The 22246-nt window shown below is 41.9% G+C and overlaps 2 protein-coding genes across 7 annotated transcripts in view; one reads left to right on the top strand and one right to left on the bottom strand.

Annotated features, from left to right (window-relative positions):
* The window catches only part of FRY (FRY microtubule binding protein), a 207821-nt gene extending 190976 nt beyond the window's left edge, over positions 1 to 16845 (top strand). For all 6 annotated transcript variants that reach the window (XM_075490798.1, XM_075490797.1, XM_075490796.1 and 3 more), the window contains 5 exons: positions 28 to 126; positions 602 to 685; positions 12334 to 12444; positions 14617 to 14810; positions 15399 to 16845. In XM_075490798.1, coding sequence (XP_075346913.1) covers positions 28 to 126; positions 602 to 685; positions 12334 to 12444; positions 14617 to 14810; positions 15399 to 15657 — 747 coding nt within the window. In that variant the 3' untranslated portion in view covers positions 15658 to 16845. The remainder of the gene's footprint in view (positions 1 to 27; positions 127 to 601; positions 686 to 12333; positions 12445 to 14616; positions 14811 to 15398) is intronic.
* Positions 16846 to 19630: 2785 nt separating this feature from the next.
* On the bottom strand, positions 19631 to 21394 carry ZAR1L (zygote arrest 1 like). Its single transcript, XM_075492004.1, has 4 exons — positions 20810 to 21394; positions 20404 to 20496; positions 20185 to 20259; positions 19631 to 19774 (listed from the first exon to the last, which is right to left on the bottom strand). Exons 1-4 carry the CDS (start codon positions 21392 to 21394, stop codon positions 19631 to 19633), a joined length of 897 nt encoding a protein of 298 aa, XP_075348119.1.
* Positions 21395 to 22246: the final 852 nt, after the last annotated feature.

The following is a 22246-nucleotide window of genomic DNA, read 5'->3' as shown; positions in this document are numbered from 1 at the left end:
CTAGCCCTTTTGATTTCATTTCTCCAGCTGCTCTCTTGTGGCCTTCTTGAAAAGCTGAAGTTCAGTGTTTTAGAATTGCAGGAGTACCTGGACACGTACAATAACAGGAAAGAAGCAACACTCTCGGTATGCTGGATTATCTTATGTTCTTGGTTTTGTATGTGTGTATACTTAAGCTATGGCAGGAGACAGCAGATACACTCAGATCTGTTTAAACTAATATTCAGTAGAAAAACATGTTTCAGATACTGGATTCACTAAATGTTTCTTCCTGAACATATGAACCAGAACTAAAAAAATAGCTATTGTATCCCTTAATTTTAGAAACATTGGCATCTTTAATATTTCTGGTCTCTCCTTTCTCCTATTCAATAATTAATTAATTTTCTTGGTTTATGCAATTCAAATACTAATAGAAATCGAGACTACACTTTTTAAATGACAGTCAAAGCAAATCATCATAATCTGTGTGAATAAAAAGTGCAATTGCAAAATTTTGTTTGTTTCCGTGCTGTGCTGTGAAACTAAAATACTGCTTACCATCTGCAAATCAAACTGTAGGCCTTATTCATATCTTCTTTTAATTTCTTTCTGAAAACAGTGGCTTGCAAACTGCAAAGCAACGTTTGCTGGGGGCTCACGAGATGGAGTTATTACCTGCCAGCCAGGGGACTCAGAAGAGAAGGTAATGAATGAGCAGTATTATTTCTCTCCTGTAAAGTGACATGTGTGATATGTCTTGTTCTCGGACCCACAAGAGCCTTGTGTACTTCCTCCGTGTTTCTCTGCTGGGGTTGGGCATAATCTGGTTTTCACACTTAAGGCTCAAAGGTATTGTTGTTGCCTCAGTCCTGGCCACAGGAAATGGGAAGTATTCAGAGGCAATACTTCTGCCTTCCTAGTCGAGCTAAGGAAGCAGAGCTAACCCTGCTTGGGTTGTTTGTGCTCTCCCTTTTAGAAAGATAATGCAGCAGCAGTTTCCCACAGCGCAGTGTCTCTGAAAATCACTCCTGGTGTACTGTGCTTCCACAATACACTCATTTTATCTATGGCTGTTACAGACTGGGTCTGCCCAACAGCAAGACTTGCCTGGTTGAAATCCACTTAGATTAGTAGTTATGAAATAATGACTGTAAAATGGCCAGTAAAACAATTTATTCTGTAGATAAGTAGTTATACCTGAGGCAAGATATGTCTTTATCACTTTTGAACAAAAGTTTTACACGCACACACACAGACACATATATACACACATAAATATATAAATATATATATATAGTATTGATTCCAGTATTCCAGTTAAGAAATCAATCTTTTCAGAAATGAGTACCATCAGCAGGCATTCCTGTTATTTGATTTACTAAGTATAGGAAACAGCTGGTACCTTAGTGGTGTAGAATGAGTTGAGAAATGTTATTGTGTAGGTTTTTTTCCTTTTGGAGGAAAAAGAATGGAGGGATGGGAAAAAGAGGAGGCTGGAGACAATTAGCCAACATCAGGAAGCAGCAGCAGCATGTAGAAAAAAGTGACATCTCCTCTTTCCATGTATTTTGACTTATAAAGGATAATGATGACATTTTCAGAACACACAATTGCCTGTTGTAACCATTTTTTTCAAATACCTTGTTTTACGTTGGTTTCAGTTTGTCTGTCTTCTCCCCCAATTCGCTTTATTTTCTTCTGTTTTTTATCTTCACCTCTCTTTCCCACCTCTATGTATTGTCTTCCTGTCTCTGAACTCCCTTCATTTCTTTTTTTTTATGCCATTTCCCAAGTATCCCAAATCCTTGCCACCCCTGCATTTTGGCTTCCTTGACATTATTAGCAAATCTAATTTGCTAATAAATCCTCTGGCTGCAATCACAGGTGGTGGGAAAACTGTTCAATCTTCCCCCACCTGGCACCAGCACCAGCAAAAGTTACAGACACCTTCCAGTACATTTAAATAAGATACTGTCTCTTCTGTAATTGTAATGGTGTACAGGGAAGTTTTAAGTGAGCTATTCTCAAATCTAAAAAAGGAGAGACCTGGAACACATGTACTACCTCTCCTGCAAGTACATCAGGAGAGGGAGATAAGTATACACAGGGAGGCATAACTATTGGAATGTGCATGGGCTTTCTCTTCCCACTGATGCACAACACCCTGAACCATGACTTCAGACTGTAGTGTTACATATGTTGCCGTATACAGCTTAAATTATCCTCTTTATCCCTCTTTTGGCAACTCATAGAATGGGATGGAGGATCACACATCTTGCTGATGATCTACATTGTTTCTTTTTTGAAAAAGTAGAGGAGAGAGAATGCTGAGGTTAAGGAATAAACTGTGATCTGAGCTCATATAGTCGGCCTAAATGCATCTGAAAGTTAATAAATGTCATGTTCCACTTGTGTGGTTTTTTTTTAATTAGGTGCTCTCTGTTTCAGAATTAAATGTGTGTTTTGTGAAGCTGGGGTTAGTATTCTTACTGCTTATCAAACAGACTGAAAAGAAGGGTTTCTCACTCCTGCAGGAATTCCTGGTCTCTCCCCAGCATTGTTCCTTCAGCCCAAAATCCATTATTCCTTGGAAGTTGACAGGATGGTAGGTCTTTGATCAACAGGCGCATTTCTTTTCTTCCTCTTCTCATTCACCTGTCAATTGAAGCAGCTCTTCCCAAAAGAACATTCTTTTGGGAAAGTTGGGAGGAGTTGTTCAACAAATGGGAGGAAGAGTCCAGGGAAACTGAGGACATGTGATTAGGAAGGGACAAGGAAAAATGACACCTAGACTGGCAAGTATTTGTTTTCTTATCTTTCCTCTCCTCTTCTCCGTCAATACAAAAGGCTAAAGAATCTAATAATTGTAGGAAAAAAAATGTCTTAGAGTGGTAGTCACAAGGGAACCTGCCTAAAATCTTAAACTCATTGAGGGTTAAGACTAAGGCCTGAAATCCTGCTGAAAACTTCTGGCATAAAAGATTGCTTAGCTAAGCACAAAACCAGGCTACTTCTGGAAAAGGTTCAGAAATAATTGTAAAAGAAAAAGCAGCACCTTGCTTGACAGAAAGCAGAAATCTTAGGTTCTCAGAACTCCCCACCTGGTAAAAAACTTGAGGGGAAAATAGTCCCCTCTACAGACAAGACAGACATAAGATCAAATTCACCGTTAGCACAAGTGGTTGCATCACAAATGCCCGCTGCGGCTGGTAACTAACTTGGCACCAGTTTCTCTAATCAGTCTTATTTCAAAATAATTGCACATGATTTGTTGACCATTGTTACTGTTACTGAAAATGGACAAAGGCAAAAATTGCTTATTCTGACATTAAAGAAGCTTGAAATAGAAGTTGTCTAGGTCAGCTGCTAGAGCTAGCAACTTTTCTGAAATTGGGTAAAAGCTTCATATCCCAGAATGTCTTTCCCCCCCTTATTCTTGCACCAGATTACATGATTTGGATGTGTCTGTGATTTGTAAGCTTTGATGCTACATTGAGCAATAGCGTCTCAAGGACATAGGAGTCAATTTACAGACAAAAGATAACTGCCCATACTATTGTGCTCTCTGTCCAGGTGTAACAGTCTTAGATGAGTACAGCTATCAGTACATTCTTCAGCCTTACTAAACAGGCATTTTTTTAATCTAGTCAAAGACTGGTTTTGTTTGTTTGGGTTTTTTTCTGCAAAAGAGATACAAGAAGATCCTATTTTTCTTGTCAATTAGCACTGCTAATTCAAATAAGTATTTATCTCCTGAGACATTCAGTTTACTCTGTAAGTCCAAAGTCAGTATACACCTTTCTTAAACCCTGCTCATCGCAAAGGTCACCACAAGCTAATGAATGTGGGCTTTGCAGACTCAAACTGTTAAAGGATATTTAAAACATGCTGTACCCCATAAAAATTTTCCCAAAAAATTCAGAATGTACTTGTTGCTATGAGCTTCCCTGTGGCTAAAAGTTAATTACTCTAGGCCACCAATAAGACTGGAGGTGTACCTCTTGGGACCATAGTCATCTGGAGTTGAGTTCAGTTACAGCAAAGCTCAAGGCACAGTTAGAAATTCTTAATAATGAATAATCAATTATCTGACTGCTGTTTGACAGATCCATGGATTGACAATGAGGTAAAATTGGCCTGGGTAGGCAGCTTTTCTAAAGGAGGAACACAGCTGTGTTTTATATTTCTCCAGACAGAATAGTTCTACTATCCTTCAAGTCCAGTGGATATTTAAGAATGCACAGCATATGCTGTATCTCTCTTTTTCTCTCTGATATATATACAAATTTGCATATATACCCACTTTCCTAGATTGTGCGAAAAGCTTTTGTCTGCTGGCATGTCAAGTCAAATAGAATACCTTAATAAAATGCATTTGCAATTAATAACCCTTGCACGCAGCAGTTATTTTGTTATAGTGGGACTCTCCTGTGCCAATAAATGACTGAAGACTCTGTTGCCATCACAGTGTTAATGTCTTAAGAAATAATTGTGTAACTGTCATCTCTTTTCAGTATGTAAAAATGATTCCTTGAAAAAAGCAAGAAGGCCCATGATCTAGAGATTAGTGCTTTGCTGTCTTCCTGGTCTGCTGATAGTACAGAACAGTAATTCTCTGTCTCAATAAAAAACTAAATCAAAGTGTTGCTGCTGGGGGGTGTGTCCTTCTTAGGTGCAGCATTTACTAGCTGCATAAAGGACTATGCAAGTGATCCAAATACTCTAAACATTCAGTATTTTCAGCTGCCAAAACCACTAATTGTGTAGTGTCTATCAACTAATCTAAACCAACACTTCCCTTACTATAGGAATTAAACTAGAAATTGAGAAGAGTGTCGGCTAGGACCATTCACCTGAGCCCTTGCTGCTGGGGAATAAAAGAAATGTGACTTAGTCCAATAATTAGTGTCTTTCAACTTCCAAGGAATATCGCATTTTATGCTGAGAGAGGAAGATAAGTTACAATCATGACATTGTAGAGCAATATGGAGTTGAACATCAGTAGTTTAGGGAGATTTTGTATCTGGTATATTTTCCTTCAGTGAAGAAGAAGGGTTTTTCATGTAATGTGAAGCCCCTTCCCCATCCCTTTTTTTTGGCTTGCCCTGGTTTTGGAAGCAGTACAGAGAAGACAGGTTTTTTCGGGACAAAAAGACCATGGAATTCACTTATTTGCTGCTCCCCCTCCCCTTCTTTAAAGTAAATTCCATGGCAAATTAGAAATTATATGTGGATTCCAATATTTTTGTAAGTCCAAGTGAAACTTGGTGGCATGCTAAACTTCAGAGGAGCTTAAGACAGAGACAAACAAGATTTAAAAAACACAAGCCGGCACACCTGTGAATTTACTAGAGCACAGTGATGTGTCTGCTCTTTTCCTCTTATCTTGAATTTAGCTTTACAAAGCTTAATTTACGTGAACTGCATGGAAGCCAAGATATAAGGGTTTTTTTCAAGACTACTAAATAGAAGAAAAAAACTATTCAAGCAATGTTAAAGGCATAAAATTAAACATCACAAGAGCTTAAAGCTTAGTTTGTCATGGCTTTATAAAAGAGTAGTGCAGGATTTGGGACAATACTTTTCATACATTTTTTAATAATAAGGCCCATGGAAAGAAGCCAGACTGAAATACTTTGTTAGGCTATACCAAGTTAGCATTATTTCACATTTCTGTATTTGCTGCCTTTGTATTGATGGTAAGGTAAATCATTTTAATAAGAATTCCAAATGTTTATTAACACTGTGTGCATATGCACTGACATCAGGCTGTAATTGGGCAGATGTCATTGTGTTTGTTAATTACAGCATTTACATGACAACTCTGTTCATCTAAAATATCTTGAGAATGTAATATATCTATAATAAGAAAGGCTGCATTAGAAGTGAACAGAGTGCAAATGTTAGTTCTTGGCAAAGAAAAGAGAAACACTTTTTTTTGAGGAGAGAAGTTAGTCCCCTAATCTTTGAAATGCTAATGCAGGTCAATTAGAATTTTTATTACTATTGCAACAGGACTTACACTGACATTGTGATAGCTGCAGAACTATGAATCAGTGAATCATTACTGGTGAGAGGAAGGAATACAAAGCTGTCTGAACTTGTGGCATTGCCATGTACTGAAACGAAACTGGCATTTTCCATGGATCTTTTTTTTCTTATGATAGTCATAACTTAAAAGTTATATGCAAAATGTTTCCATTGTAATATGCCAAGTAATAAAACCAGCAGTCACAAAGCTTATCCTGGAAATTTCATTAGATCTATTACATCCAAAAATAGAAGTATTTATAAATAACAAAATATTTATAAATAACAAAGTTCAGTTCTGTCTATCACTTGAAAACCCTAATTTTTTGAGTAGTCTGCAATATGAGTTCTTTTTAATAACAAAGAAAGCAAATTTAAATAAAAGTATTATTTCAAGAGTTTTCTAACACAATTTCACTGTAAGTTCCTCAGCTACTGAGTGGGATAAATCAAAACTAATAAATCTGAAGACCTAACTGAGGATATTTAGACTGTAATTTACCATTAGAATTAAAGCTTGATTTTATTAAGAATGCTGTGCATGTTGTATGTGATATTTCCAACCGGTTATCAGGTTGAGGCAAGCATTGCTAATACTGCTGACAAGTTATGCTATTAAAGATGGGCTGTGCTTCCTATTGCATGCATTACACTGACACTATACTTTCTTTCCTTTCCTTTTCTCCTGTGCCATGCTTGCTGTGTAGCAAATGGAATCTCTTGCAGTAAGTTGAAGTTCTTTCATATTCTTTGTCCATCTGTGGATGGACTAATACACCCCAATTTTACTGTTTTACTTCTAAGCATGTTTTCCTTTTTTGTTATAGTTTTCCTGTAGAATACGTGGTTCTACATGCAGTGACTAAAATAATTTACTAAAGTGTGTTTTGTGAAATCTAAAAATACTGTGCCAAAATTCTGACACCTTCATATGCTGTTTTAAATGGTCATTTATATAAATTTTTAAAAATCAAGCCTTGAATGGATATAATATGCTGGAGTGGAAGATAAAATTTTTTGTTATTTTAAAATTCATAATTTTCAATTTGTCCTAATGAAAAACTACAATTTATAGTTGACAGTTATGTTTCAAATTGGTTTTGTTTATACGTTGATGAATAGTTTCACCATTATTGGTTTCTAATACTTATTCAGGGAGAACAAAAATTGAGTTGCATGATATGGTAACTAAACACTGAGTCCAACTTGAGTCTTCAATTTGGCCTCAGTTTGTCTTCATTCAGGTTAGCAGCCAGAAGGGTGCAACTGAATTATTGTTCTCCAAGGACTAAAAAAAATCGTGTGTTACATGCCAAGCTATCATGAGATTTTTTTTTATTATGTCATGCCGTGTCCTGAGTTTCAATTAATTTTTAACTCCCTGACAACTTCAAGTATATGTGTGTTTGACTGCTATGTAGTGTTGCCAGTTCTCCAAAATTTGAATAGAGTGAATTTGATCCTTACTGGGGAACTAAACAGGACTAGGCAGCAAGCATGTGTCTCCAGGCTGGCATTAGGGGTTGGTACCTTCCCTGGCCGGGGCACCAGCCAGCCCCTGACATGCCTGAGCATGGTTCAAGAGAGGACAGAAGCCAGAACCATTTCCAGGAGATTCTATCTAAACAGTCACTCTTTATTTTGAGAGGAGAAAGGTTAGCCACAGAGATGCAAGCTTGGCAGTGCTCTGTGGCCTCAGTTACAGAGAATGGCCTCTGGGCAGGTTTATTTAACAGGCAGCGTCCCTCACGCCCTACCTCTTCATTCTCTTGGCCACCAATAGGTTTTGTCCCTGCCCACAAGGCAGTTCTGTCCTAGCAGGTCACAAATGCGTTCCCTCCCTTTTTTCCCCACCGTGGATCTGCTGGACCATCCTTCAGCTCCTGTGGGTCTTTGCTGTCTTATCAGGTCTGGTGGGATTCTTCCCTTCCATTTGAGGAGGGAATGCTCTGACGCTGCTCAGCAGTAACAATCATTAAGCATACTGACTCAGATACCAGAATCAGTTTATCCACAGCAACACAGAATCACAGAATTGTATAGGTTGGAAAAGACCTTTAAGATCATCGAGTCCAACCGTAAACCTAACACTACCAAGACCACCACTACACCACATCCCTAAGCACCTCATCCAAACGTCTTTTAAATACCTCCAGGGATGGTGACTCAACCACTTCCCTGGGCAGCCTGTTCCAATGCTTGATAACCCTTTCAGTGAAGTAAAATTTCCCAATATCCAGTCTAAACCTCCCCTGGCGCAACTTGAGGCCATTTCCTCTTGTCCTATCACTTGTTACCTGGGAGAAGAGACCGACCCCCACCTCTCTACAACCTCCTTTCAGGTAGTTGTAGAGAGCGATAAGGTCTCCCATCAGCCTCCTTTTCTCCAGGCTAAACAACCCCAGTTCCCTCAGCTGCTCCTCATAAGACTTGTGCTCCAGACCCTTCACCAGCTTCGTTGCCCTTCTCTGGACACACTCCAGCACCTCAATGTCTCTCTTGTACTGAGGGGCCCAAAACTGAACACAGTATTCGAGGTGCGGCCTCACCAGTGCCGAGTACAGGGGCACAATCACTTCCCTAGTCCTGCTGGCCATGCTATTTTTGATACAAGCCAAGATGCCATTGGCTTTCTTGGCCACCTGGGCACACTGCTGACTCATATTCAGCTGGCTGTCAACCAACACCCCCAGGTCCTTCTCTGCCAGGCAGCTTTCCAGCCACTCTTCCCCAAGCCTGTAGCGTTGCATGGGGTTGTGGCCCAAGTGCAGGACCTTGCTCTTGGCCTTGTTAAACCTCATACAATTGGCCTTGGCCCATCGATCCAGCCTGTCCAGGTCCCTCTGCAGAGCCTGCCTACCCTCAAGCAGATCAACACTCCCACACAACTTGGTGTTGTCTGTAAACTTACTGAGAGTGCACTCGATCCCTTCGTCCAGATCATTGATAAAGATATTAAACAGCACTGGCCCCAACCCAGAGCCCTGGGGAACACCACTTGTGACCGGCCGCCAACTGGAGTAAACTCCATTCACCACCACTCTTTGGGCCCAGCCATCCAGCCAGTTCTTTACCCAGCGAAGAGTACACCCGTCCAAGCCATGAGCAGCCAGTTCTCCAGGAGAATGCTGTGGGAGACCGTGTCAAAGGCTTTACTGAAGTCTAGGTAGACAACATCCACAGCCTTTCCTGAACCCATGCTGGCTGGGCTTGATCCCTTGGTTATCCTCTACATGCCGTGAAGTGGCACTCAAGATGATCTGCTCCATCAGCTTTCCCAGTACCGAGGTCAGGCTGACAGGCCTGTAGTTCCCCGGATCCTCCTTCCGGCCCTTCTTGTAGATGGGTGTCACATTGGCAAGCCTCCAGTTGTCTGGGACCTCCCCTGTTAACCAGGACTGCTGATAAATGATGGAAAGGGGCTTGGTGAGCACATCTGCCAGCTCCCTCAGTACCCTTGGCTGGATCTCATCAGGCCCCATAGACTTGTGAGTGTCTAAGTGGTGCAGCAGGTCACTCACCATTTCCTCCTGGATTATGGGGGCTCCATTCTGGCCCCCGTCCCTATCTTCCGACTCGGGGTCTGGCTACCCAGAGGCCCTGCTGTTAAAGACTGAGGCAAAGAAGGCATTAAGTACCTCGGCCTTTTCCTCATCCGTTGTCACTGTGTTTCCTCCCCCGTCTAATAGAGGCTGGAGATTCTCCTCAGCTCTCGTTTTGCTGCTAATGTATTTGAAGAAGTATTTTTTGCTGTCTTTTATGGCAGTAGCCAGATTGAGCTCTAGCTCAGCTTTGGCCCTTCTAATTTTCTCGCTGCGCAACCTCACTACACCTTTGTAGTCCTCTTGACTTGCCTGCCCCTTCTTCCAAAGCTCATAGACTCTCCTCTTTTTCCTGAGTTCTAGCCAAAGCTCTCTATTCAGCCAGGCTGGCCTTCTTCTCTACCGGCTTGTCTTTTGGCACCTGGGGACAGCCCGCTCTTGTGCCTTTAGGACTTCCTCCTTAAAGAATGTCCAGCCTTCCTGCACTCCTTTGCCCTTTCGGGCTGCCTCCCAGGGGACTCTCTCGACCAGTCTCCTAAACAGGCCAAAGTCCGCCCTCCAGAAGTCCAAGGTGGCAGTTCTGCTGACCCCCCTCATCACTTCTCCAAGAATCAAAAACTCTATCATTTCATGATCACTCTGCCCAAGATGGCCTCCAACCATCACATCCCTCACAAGTCCTTTTCTGTTTGTGAGCAAGAGGTCCAGCGGGGCACCTTCCCTAGTTGGCTCACTCACCAGCTGTGTCAGGAAGTTATCTGCCACACACTCCTGGAACCTCCTAGACTTCTTCCTCTCTGCTGTATTGTATTTCCAGCAGACATCCGGCAGGTTGAAGTCCCCCCACAAGAACTAGCGATCGTGAGGCTTCTCCCAGCTGCTTATAGAATAGTTCGTCTGCCTCATCATCCTGGGTGGGTGGTCTGTAACAGACTCCCACCACAATATCTGCCTTGTTGGCCTTCCCCCTGATTCTTACCCATAGACACTCCACCGTATCGTCACCATCACCATCATTAAGCTCTAAACTATCCAAACACTCCCTAAGATACAGGGCTACCGCACTGCCTCTCCTGCCTTGCCTGTCCCTCTTGAAGAGTTTATGGCCATCCATCACCACACTCCAGTTGTGCAAGTCATCCCACCGTGTTTCTGTGATGGCAACCATATCATAGAGCTCAGACCAGCCAAATTTACAGTGCTGAACTCTGCTGCTGCAGCAGACCAACTGAGATGTGAGTAGCCCTGGCTGCCTGGCCTTCAGCAGGGTGAACCCTGCCAGGTTGGCGCCTGCTGGCTTGGCACTCTCCCCCTGCTCCCACTCTCCTCCATAAACCTCCTTCAGATGGGGACTAGCTCTGCCTAGTTTTGGCAGTGCTGTTGGCTGACTCTTCATGGCTGGGTAGGTGGTGTCCACCCTTCCCTGACGAACAAAGCTGAAATTTGCCAAAGAACCTTTTGACCTCAGCCCCTCAGTCTTGTCTGGCTGGTACAGAAATTTTGGGAACTGGAACGCTAAGGATATGGTTCTAATTTTGGCTTATTAATAAAAACCCTGGCACTTATATATTGAACCATATGTAAACAAACACTTCAGTCAAATTAATGCTTATGATGTTTTTAAAGTACTTTTTATTAGTACTTTAATACTGCCCCAATTCAGCAAATAGTTGAAGTACGTGCTGGTAGCTAAGCATGTATGAAGTGTTTTAAGGAAGCAAAGTCATTAGCAGAATGACTTTTCAAAAGCATAGCATCTTCTTCTTTTCTGCCTTGTTTGGCATGAAACTCTGCTCTAGTTCCTCCGAGCAAATGTGTCTGTAAGAGAAGACAAATCAAATATGGTTTGAAGTCTGTAAGGCTTTCCTGCCAAAGGGTCAGGAGGCCTCCTGACTTGTACTTGCAGGATTTTCACTTCTTCCGTAATTTGCCAAAGATTAAATATTCCTCCCTTCCCCACCATGATCCTGCTGTGCAACTATGAGATTCCCACTCCTGATAGACACACGGATACCAGGACCATGAGCATATTAACTTGACTTCTCTGGCAGATGTGCCCATTGCATGTTACTTCAATGTGTCTGACACCTTTTCTGTGGTGCTGCACATTACACTGGAAGAAACAAGTTAATATTCATAGAACAGTATCTACTTAATCTGGGAGAATAAATTGTAGAAGCCAGATGTCCTCTTACACATGAAACTCTGTCCATCTGTTGTATGGTTTCTTTAAGATGGAAAATCCATGAGCTGAGGTTTAAGTTGCAGAGCTGGCATTTCCTCCTTCCCACTCCTGGCTGGATTTATTGCCTCTCCTCCTCTCCCCTCCAAGAAGCAGGCAGGAGCTTTGACCCTCTTGGACAACTGCTTCATTGCTTCTCTCTTGGATTTCCATTCTCTCAGAAGAGGTCTTTGACCCTTTCTGAAGTTTTAAAGAGTTTTATGTTCTATGCAGCAAAGTAATTTCCCCCATATTCTGTCTCTGCTTTCCAGCTGCAAACTGGAGACAGTGAAGCTAACCTATATAAGCTGCTTTGAGATTGATGCTGATGTGTGCTACATGAGAGCTAGTCATCATAATTTTGGTTTTCATTGTCATGTATGACTTAACTGCAGAAGAAAGAACATGACTTGTTTTCTGAAATAGTATATGATCATACTTCAGTAAAATAACATTTGTGAGAACTGCACTATCTCAGTGTGTTTTATTAGTTACCGAAAATTATCCCAACTCACTGATCTTTATTAATTATTTCTTCTCCTTCAAATCTTTCCTTAGCAACTGGAACTGTGTCAGAGATTATATAAACTGCATTTCCAGCTGCTGTTGCTTTTTCAGTCCTACTGTAAACTTATCGGACAAGTGCATGAAGTCAGTTCCATGCCAGAGGTATGTAACAAGCTACAAAGTCTTACACTGAAAATACAACTTTACTTTCATGTTTTTATTTTTCTTTCTATGGACTTACGCCAAAGGTTACACTATTTCACCCTGAATATAAGACTGCAGACAAAACCCTTCAATATACCAGCATCTGCATTAAAATATAGTCAAGATGCTGTATTTTTTGTAATTGACTCTACTTTCAGAGACTGGGATTTTTATAGATTCAGTCTTCAAAAGTAATTTCAGTCAGTGGTAACAAACTAGAATGATATATGAAATCTTAACTTCCCTCCCACACTTTACATGTAGGGAGGGCTCACACTGTGTGAACATCTGCAAGTGATTTATTTTTATTTTTATTTTAATTGAGGCCTTAATTTTTAGGGAAAATGCTGCCTTCACACACACAGAGAAAATATCCTTTTCCTAGATCATGACTGATTTTATCTGAACTTTGTGGAGACACTTAGGCCAGGAACACTTGTTAGCATGACAATAACAAAATGATTTGGTAAATTAATATGGATGCAAAATTAAGGTTTTTGCTGGAATAATGTATTGTAATTTCCAGCCATATAAACTGTCTCCATTGCATGTGCATTATACTAGAAACGTCTGCAGCAGTTTTTGACAAACAGCTGTTAAATGGGTTTGCATCCTCTCATACCTGAGCAAGCAAAGGTGTGTTGTGTAGAACTACTTTATATTTTGACTGCAAGTGTACTGCCTGATCTTGTTCTCTGGATAAACAAATGCAAATCAGTTTAATGTTTCCAAAGAGTATTAATCTATTTTCAAAATATAATTAACTAAATACCTTAATGTCATAAGTCTTTTTAATTCTGTGATTTTTAGAACCTTTCTTCTTTAAATATTTTTGACACAGCACACTATCACTTTTGACCCAAATAGCTTTCTTTTTTTAGATAGATCTATGTCTCTTTCTTTAAAAAACACTTCATAAGAACAATACTGTTAGTAAAGTTTATTTTCAACAATTGCATAAAATATGTAATACTTTGAAATATCTTTGAGGTGATCACTTTAAGTTGAATGATCATCATTTAAGGAAAGATAGTAAAATAACTTGCCATTCCACCTATATATTTCTCCTGGTAAGGTGTATATATTTTAAACTATTGAGGGGTAGAAATTACTGTACTTTGCTTGTAGCTGTAAAACAAAATTTAAAGCTCTAAAACGTATTTTATTACAGATTCTAGTAGTTTACAGATTCTCTACACATGGAAATGGTTTGTTTTATCCGATGTGCTGTAGCAGTACAAGGAGTTGGAATACATATTTTATCTTAAGGAACTGTTCTGAAGGCTGACTCATAATGTGACTGGGCTCATAATGTCACTTTTAAGAGAAGATAGGACAGTAGGCATCTAGTCTTAGAGTAGTCTAAATTTTAGAAGCATTTTGTGTTCCTTATAAGAGGATTGATTTCTGTAACTGTATTTCACAGTTACAATTTTGTTAGGTTGTTATAAATAATGCAGCCTATGGAACTGGGGAACAATAATGTGAGGAATAGCTGTTTCACCATGAAATTCACAAATTTTGCTGGGGCCATAAGCTATTATTTAAAGGAAGTTCCATTGTTAGTTCATGTGACAGTGGTTATTTTTAGCATGTACGAGCATAAAAAGGTAGATCTTTAGAAATGAACCGTTCACGTATGAATTATTTATGAGTCTTGTGCCATATTAACTTTTTGGCCTGACAAAGTGTTATACAATTCCTGTCCATCTGTTAATCATATCAGATCCTGCATGTGTTTTGTAAATAAATAACAACATCATTGCTAGGAGAAGTATATGTTTTCTTAAACTTTTCCACTATGACATGAAAAAAAGTAGCAGGGGTGAAAAATAAAAGGTTGTTTAGATGTGCTCTTGCATTTTAGCAAGCCAGAAATACAGCATAGGGATAAAGGAAGCACAAAGCTTAAAAATCTGTAGTTCGTGTTTTCCCTGTATTGTAGAGAGCACAGAGATCAAGAAATGTCCTTGTGTTAAAATGTGGTCTTTTCCATAACGTGTACATCCAATGTAGTAGTAAGAACAGACTTGAAATACCGACTCCCTTCGGTGCCTATGGAGAATGAAAAAAAATCAAACCATCAACCATCAAAAAATCAACCATCTCTCATCTTTCTCCTTGGAACAGCTGTTAAATATGTCAAGAGAACTCAGTGAGTTGAAGAAAAATCTTAAGGATGCTACTGCTGCAATTGCAGCTGAGCCTCTGATGACAGAATCTGAGCCCACTTTCAATTCTACCGAAGCAGCTATTCAGTCCATGCTGGAGTGTTTGAAAAACAACGAACTTGTTAAAGCCATCCGACAAATAAGAGAATGCAGGCAAGTTTTGCCACATGGCTCATATTAGACTTTCACGTTAATAGAATAGTATGCATTTGTTATCTTCCTAACTTTATACTAAATGTAATGTGCTGAGTCAGCATAATTAATTTAATATGTTTCAACAAGGTACATGGGGGCATTGATATTAACTTTTGCAGGGGTGTGCCACAGGTAACAATATCAAATCAGTACTACAAACATGTATGCTTGCAACAATGAAGATGTTTAATTACATTGCGTAGATCAAAAGTACTTCTGTGAGGCTCTTAAGAATCTGTTTATAGAGCTAATTCCTTACAGGTGTATGTCACTGGCATCAGCTAACATTCAGCCCAGTTTCACTTTCACTTATTTGAATGAGTTTTCTTAAGCCTTTTTTTTTAGATAATAGGAATTGCGCTTTTATGTGATTTCTGTGCCTGAACCAGAGTCTGAGTAACAAATGAGTAGCATAAAACAGTGAGTTGCTTTTGGCTTATAAGCATGTGCGAGTCAGTTCTCCTTTTAAAGATCTCTATCACCTAGTTTCCATCTGTGCTAATAAACCCATAATGATACGCACATTCTTTTCCTGTTTGATTGCAGGATTTTGTGGCCCAATGATATCTTTGGAAGTAGCTCTGATGATGAAGTCCAGACACTACTGAACATTTACTTCCGGCACCAAACCTTGGGTCAGACGGGCACCTATGCACTGGTGGGCTCCAACCAGAGCCTGACTGAAATCTGTACCAAATTAATGGAACTGAATATAGAGATCCGCGACATGATTCGCAGAGCTCAGAGTTACCGGGTCATCAATACTTTTCTTCCAGACTCCAGCATTTCCGGCACAAGTCTCTGACAGGACTCTTGTGTCCTCTTGCAAGCTGGGAGTGCTGCCCTGTTGGAGTGAGGTGGCTCAATGTCTTCTCAGCCTTACAAAGGTTTGGTCAAACTGTACTCACTCTTGTTACATTTAGGATTTCTTCTAAAAAGATATGGGCTGAACTTCAAATGTGTAGCAATACTGTAAGGACAAAGGTAGCATAGAGCATCCGGGACAACATCCTTTGTTCTCTGTTGCACAAAAATCAGTTAGCATTTCACTGAGCAACTGCAACTCACTACTGAAGAAGTGACTTCCATTGCATACCAAAGCCTACTACACTGAACAATACTTCCTTTATAGCAAATTAATTTTAGGTTGGCAAAAGTGCAATGTTTCCTTCACAAAATAATATTTTTTGTTAAAAAAAAAAAAAAAAACAACTTGTACATTTTTCCTTTTTTCTCTTATTTGGTTGAGTGAAAGATGGGCAGAATGAAGCTGGCCACAGAATCTCGCAAACTTGTTGGTCAAAAGCTGAGAGCCTGTGTATATGAAACAAATTGTAAATGGACTACAGTTTAATGTACACTGTAACTTGAATATGATTACTGTATCTTAAAACAACAAGCTGCTATGAAGTACATTTCCTAATGTTACTAGGCTACTGTCTCTGAAGGTACTGGATCATATTGCAGAGGTCTGTTCTTAGGCCCCCAAGCATCATGAATGGTCTTGCTAGTTTTTCTTTTTTTTTTAAAGGACCTTGGCTGCTTTTTACTAGAGGGTTGCTTTTATGAATATATTTATACTATTAAAGGACGGTTGATCTAATTTAACTTGCCATTTTGTAGGAGAAAGCCCCATCACAGAGTCAAACCTTTTGAACTGTTATGCATGCATATTTTTATTTAATATAAATTTTGAGTATAAAAAGTAAAAATACTATCGTGAAATGCAAGTTCTCATAAGTTTCTTTAAAGAGATGTCTTATTTTATTTGTAATGTATATATAAAAGTCATACCTGTATGGTTTTTTTCTTACATTTAACTGCTGTCCAGTGTTAAATGTATGCATGTAAATCTGTTGCACATCTGAGACACTTTTATTCTGGCAACTATGTAACTTATTCACTATGTAAATACACTTACTGTTTTTGTGAAGTAACTTTGGTTGATATTTGGATCAGTACATCCATTTAACTAAAATATAAAAGTCATATATAATCACAACAGAGTATGTGCTTGCTGTGAAGATTGTGTTCTTGTCTGAATCTATACCGTTGAGGATGGTATCCATGATCAGCAGCCCCCAGAAGACACCCTTTTCATTGTTTATGGTGTTCATTACACTGAAAGAAACCAGTGAGAAATGTAAGGATTTTTTTGTCAATCTGTAGTTACAACTCAACCAGGAAGAGTACCTTGACTAAAGCACTTTCATAATTGAAAAAAATCCAAAATGGAGCTGAAGGTTTGCTTCTGTTAAAAACATCAGTAATGGTCCTATTCATTCCAGCATTGGGTTTCAGTGGGTTTTTTTCTCATGCTAAAGGTAAAAGAAAAGCTGTCCAGCCTGCCGTATCAGCCTCGGCTCTGAGAATCCAGTAAAGCCCTCTCCCCTTCACCCCTTTTTCATTTCAAAATGCTTGCACAATTTTATGTGGATCTTGAAAAACACTTATATTGATTCATAAAAGGGGTGGAATTGACTTCTTTTACAGGTTTTCTGATTTTGCAGTCCACATTGCTGTGCAGCATAGTTGTAGTTGCAGGACAAAATAGATGCAAGGCAAATAATTTCCTTGAAGAAATGCCATTCATCACACAGCTATTTTTCTGAGTAAAATAATCTGCAATGGTTAGAGAAGTTTTCAAATTTCAGTTAGGTACTTCCCTTTTGAAAGTTATTCAGAACTGTAATCGGGGTGGTCTGCAAAAATATTTAGTGGTTGGTGAAAGATGAGATCTGCTCTATCACTTGGCAAAATCATGGATATTTTACAGATCACAGAATCACAGGAAAATTCAGGTTGGAAGGGATGTGAGGAGGTCATCTAGTCCAACCTCCACGTTGAAGCAAGGTCAACCATGAGATCAGATCAGGTTACTCAGGCCTTTATCCAGTCGGGTCTTGAAAACATTCAAGGATGGAGAGTGCACAGCCTCCCTGGACAACCTGTTCTACTTGACTGTCCTCATAGTGGAAAAACTTTTCCTTCATCCAGTCTGAACCTATCTTGTTTTATCTATCTTAGGCATGTTGTCTCTCGTCCCCCTACCATAAGCCACATTGAAGGGCCTGGCTCCATCTTTCTTCCATAACCATAACCTGGGAGGCTACTGTTAGGTCCCCCTGCAGTCTTTGCTTCTTGAGACTGAACAAGCCCAGTTCCTTCAACATCTCCTCACAGAGCAAGTGCTCCAGCCCTGTGAGCAGCTTGGTGGCCTCCACTGGACTCCTTACAGTTGATCCACATCTTTCTCATACAGAGAGCCCAAAACTGGATACAGTAATCTAGATGTGGTCTAGTGAGTGCTGAGTAAAGGGGGACAATCACTTCCCCTGCCCCGCTGGCTCTGCTTCTGCTTGTACAGCCCAGGACATTGTTGCCGCCCTTTGCTGCGAGGGTCCACTGCTGGCTCCGCACCCAGCTCACTGCCAGCCAAACCGAAGGGCACTTTCCAATGAACAGCCCCCAGCCAGGCAGTCCCCTGGCTCTGTTACTGCAAAGGGCTCTCCCCATCCAGGGGTAGGATTTTCCTCTTGTCCCTGCTGAACATCACAAGGCTCCTGTCAGCCCATCCCTCCAGTCAGCTGAGATCCCTCCAAATGGCCACACTGCCCTCAACTGTATTGGCTGGTCCCCCCAGTTTGGTGTCACCTGCAGACTTCACAAGTACACTCTGCTGCCTCTTCCAGGTCACTGGTAAAGATGTTGAACAGGACAGGTCCCAGGATAGACCACCTGCTCTACACCACTTGTTACTGTCCTGCAGGTAGAGTACAATCCATTAATCACTACCTTGGGCAACTTTATTCAGTTAATCCTCCGCTGAGTATGAAGACCTCCAGAAGTTCCTTGCACCCTAAAGTATTCTATGATGACAACAAAACCTGTGATGTAACCATCTAGCTTTCTTAGCACCATTTCTAAACTTCAGGTAGAGTAGAAATCAGTATAAAGCTTCACTGAATTCCTAGGACAACATGAACTACAGTAATGCCCCACTGTGCTTCTACAACACTGGCATTTCAATGAGGATGCCCTTGACTGCATTTTGTCTTCATGAAAGCACATTCAGTTACTCCCTTCAGTTATATTTAAGCCACCTACCCTGGAGATTACTGGAAAGCTTCTGAGGCACAAGCCTGTATTAGAAGAGGGGGCACAGGGACTTGTTCTACCTCTTTTGGGACACATTAAATCCAAAGACTTCGTTACACTCTGTCACAAATAGCCCAGCTCAAAAGTGTACCCCTCCTCACTTGGAAAACATGTGAAGCTTACACTTTTTCCTCTTATCTTCCAGACATAGTCTTCATCAAACTGCTGCAATTTTTTTTTATATACATTTTTCAGAGGCAGGGGGAAGAGCCACCTGCAAATACATCTACTCCAGACTCTATACTCCAGAACATTTGCATCTTCCACACTAGTTCAGTTTGAGTGACTGAAGGAAAACACTTGCTATTGCAGTTTTAATCTTAGCATTGCCTACAGGCAGACTAAAAACAAAACCCCTTTTCTTTAGGAAATCAAATAGGTTCTGTTTCCTTCTAGATATATTTTCCTCTTTAATCCCAGCAAGATGAAACTAAGGGGTAACAAACTAGAACAAACTTTTATTGAACTTTATTCACAGCATATATACAATTAAGTTACATACTTTATAAATAATACAAAAGTCCTTATCCATTATCCAACGCCAGGTCAAAAGCCTAAAGTCAAAACATTGCAAGAGACTGACACAAGTGCAAAGCACAAAACAGAAGAGGGGACACGGATCAGACAATGTATTTGAAGCTGTAAGTGTTATCACAGGATAGCCTCTTGCCTTTGCAGCGGCCACAAAGTTCTTGGCGATGAGGTCTCTTGAGATCAATGTGCCTTTTCTTCTGAGGGCACGAACAACGAGTCTTTGAACAGGTCTTAAGAAACAAGACATTTTATTAGTAGCAGATCAATGGTGCTCACTTCATGTTAGACTGACATTTAGATTTCCTTAATCATAGCAACACATTTGGGCTGATACACTTAAAAGAGCTCTTGTGGTAAAAAGCCCCTGGAGTTAAACTGTAAGAGCCTTCTCACCAAGCAGCACAAAACCCTACCCTACATGTAGCTAGGCATAACACTGTATGAACAGAAAACTGTTCGTGCAAGCCATCTGCGGGAGGGCATCCTACTCCATTGCACCTTTCCCAAATAACATTTTCTAGTACTTTGATGAAAGCAAGTTCTCCTCTAGATAAAGTCAATATCAAATTCAGCAACTGTAAACTATTAGAGTGTATGATGAACTCTAGCAGTCTTACCAGGATACAGAAATCTAACTTACCTGGCACTGGATTGCTTCCACTCGATAGGGATTGAAGCCCTTTTGGCATTTGCGACAGAGCTGCTTGAAGTACACCTGAAAAAAAGCAAGTTCTCAGTTACTATAGAGACTTATTCAGGGTGCTCCATACAGGTACCTAAGTTTGTGCCAAAACATCCAATTTGTCACAGATTTGGTGCCATTCTTACAAGTCTTGGGAGCAAGAAATGACTTAACTACCTTGTTGCTTCCAGAAATGCACCACACGTAAGCACTCTCCCATCTGGTCTTGCAGTCTTTACAGTGGAAATAGCCATACTTCTGCTCCAAAAACTGCAGAGAAAAAGTTCACTGAGCAGCCCCCAGCACCACAAGAACACCCAGCCCAGCTCCCTCATTACACTGCCTGTTTTCACAGGCTCCACGGCTGCACGGAAGACAGAGCTGCCTGGGGACTACCAGCCCGGGGCAGGGGGCTGTGCAGACCTGAGTGGGAAGCCAGGGTGGGGGCCACTGCACCTTTTGCTGCTCAAGAGCAGATTTCTCTCCAACCTGCTTCATGGTTCACCCCCCACCATCCTTGTCCCAAGCGGGCTGGACCAGCTCCCAGACTCTCCTCAGGCCCCGGTGTCCCAGCACTGCACACCTGGAAGGCAGCCCGCCGTCGGGGGGCTACGGCCTCCTCCCGTGGTGTCTCCGCGGTCTCCTCACTCGGCAGAGCAGCCTCTGCCTGGTCCTTCTGCTGCTCTCTCCTACCATCCTCCACCTTCTGCACCTCGGGGGTCGTTTCAGATGCCTCTTCCTTCTCCTGGGACCCAGTGGCCTCGGGCAGCGTGAAGAGGCGGCGGTCCGGCACGGGTGAGTAGAGGGCAAGGTGGGTGCGGAGTGGGCAGCCAACAGGCAGCGTGCGCGGCCCCAGCGAGCACTGCACAGCGGTGTCAGCCCGCAGGTTCACCTGCACACCCACCTCCTTGGTGTTGGCCCGGCGCAGCCGCGGCGTCAGCCCGGGGCTCACCTGTGACAGCAGGGCCTGGAGCTGGGCCCGCCGGTAGCTGTCCAGGTAGTCAGAGGGCATGGGGGTGAGGGGCCCCCCAAGGAAGGGGCTGATGCTGCTGCTCTTGCTCTGCTTCCAGCTGGGCTGCCGCACCGTTGGGTCCCTGCTGCGGCTGGGTGTGAGGCTGCCCCTGAAGCTCTGGTATGTGCTGAAGGGGGGACAGACAAAGCTTTCCATGATCATAGCCACAGTCAGTAGTCCTGGCTATCCCCCGGCCCTGCCTTTATCTTATCTGGACAGCTGCTGCTAATTGTTGCTAATTGATGGGGAAATTGGTCCCAGCCCGGTGGGGCTAGCTGGGGGGGCGGGAGGACTGATTGGAAGGGAGGGCTGCAGGCCTGCCCGCACCTCTGCGCCCAGAGCTTTTTCCTGGTGGCCGAGCTGAAACAGGAGCTGATGCGTTTCCAAGCAGGCGGTGTGGGAAGCCTGGACACGCAGACGGCGAAGCCCCTGGTCCGGCCATCACGTACAGCGTTTCCCCTCCTCACCTCCCTCAGGCCTTTGGCGAAGGCCAGGGCCTGTGCAGCGCCAGCCTGCGGCTGTGCCAGGTGCGCCCAGGCCGACTTGCTCTGCTCCTGGAGGCCTCCATCTGCGACTTCAGGTAGGAAGTGCAGCCACAGGGCTAGAAGCTGCAATAACAAATCCAGGGCTGAATAAAGTCTCAGTTGTTTACGCAGCTGTAAATCGGTGAAGATCCTGACAGAGCTGTGTAAGCCCTGAGAAGTTATCGGCGCTCAAAAAGTAGCGCATCTCTGCAGGACCCTTTAAAGATGAACAGATGTAATTCAGCCATAGCTGGGACAACCATGGCTTTCATACTGGGGGGAAGTCTGCTTGCTCACAACTCCTTCTGTTTACCTTCTTAAAAAAAGGAAAAGGGTGTTTGGGAAACTAACAAAGCCCCGGTAATGTGGGTACCCCACAGACAACTGAGCAAAGAATGCAGGCGGTTACATCTCTGAAAATAAGTCTTTTTTGGTATTAAAAGGTCTGAGCGTCCTCATTGCCCCATTACTTGGGGGTTGTCTA

Source organism: Mycteria americana, chromosome 1, assembly GCF_035582795.1.
Source record: "Mycteria americana isolate JAX WOST 10 ecotype Jacksonville Zoo and Gardens chromosome 1, USCA_MyAme_1.0, whole genome shotgun sequence".
Lineage (NCBI taxonomy): Eukaryota > Metazoa > Chordata > Aves > Ciconiiformes > Ciconiidae > Mycteria > Mycteria americana.
The sequence above is the reverse complement of the archived record's forward strand: the minus strand, read 5'-3'. Positions and strand labels throughout refer to the sequence as shown.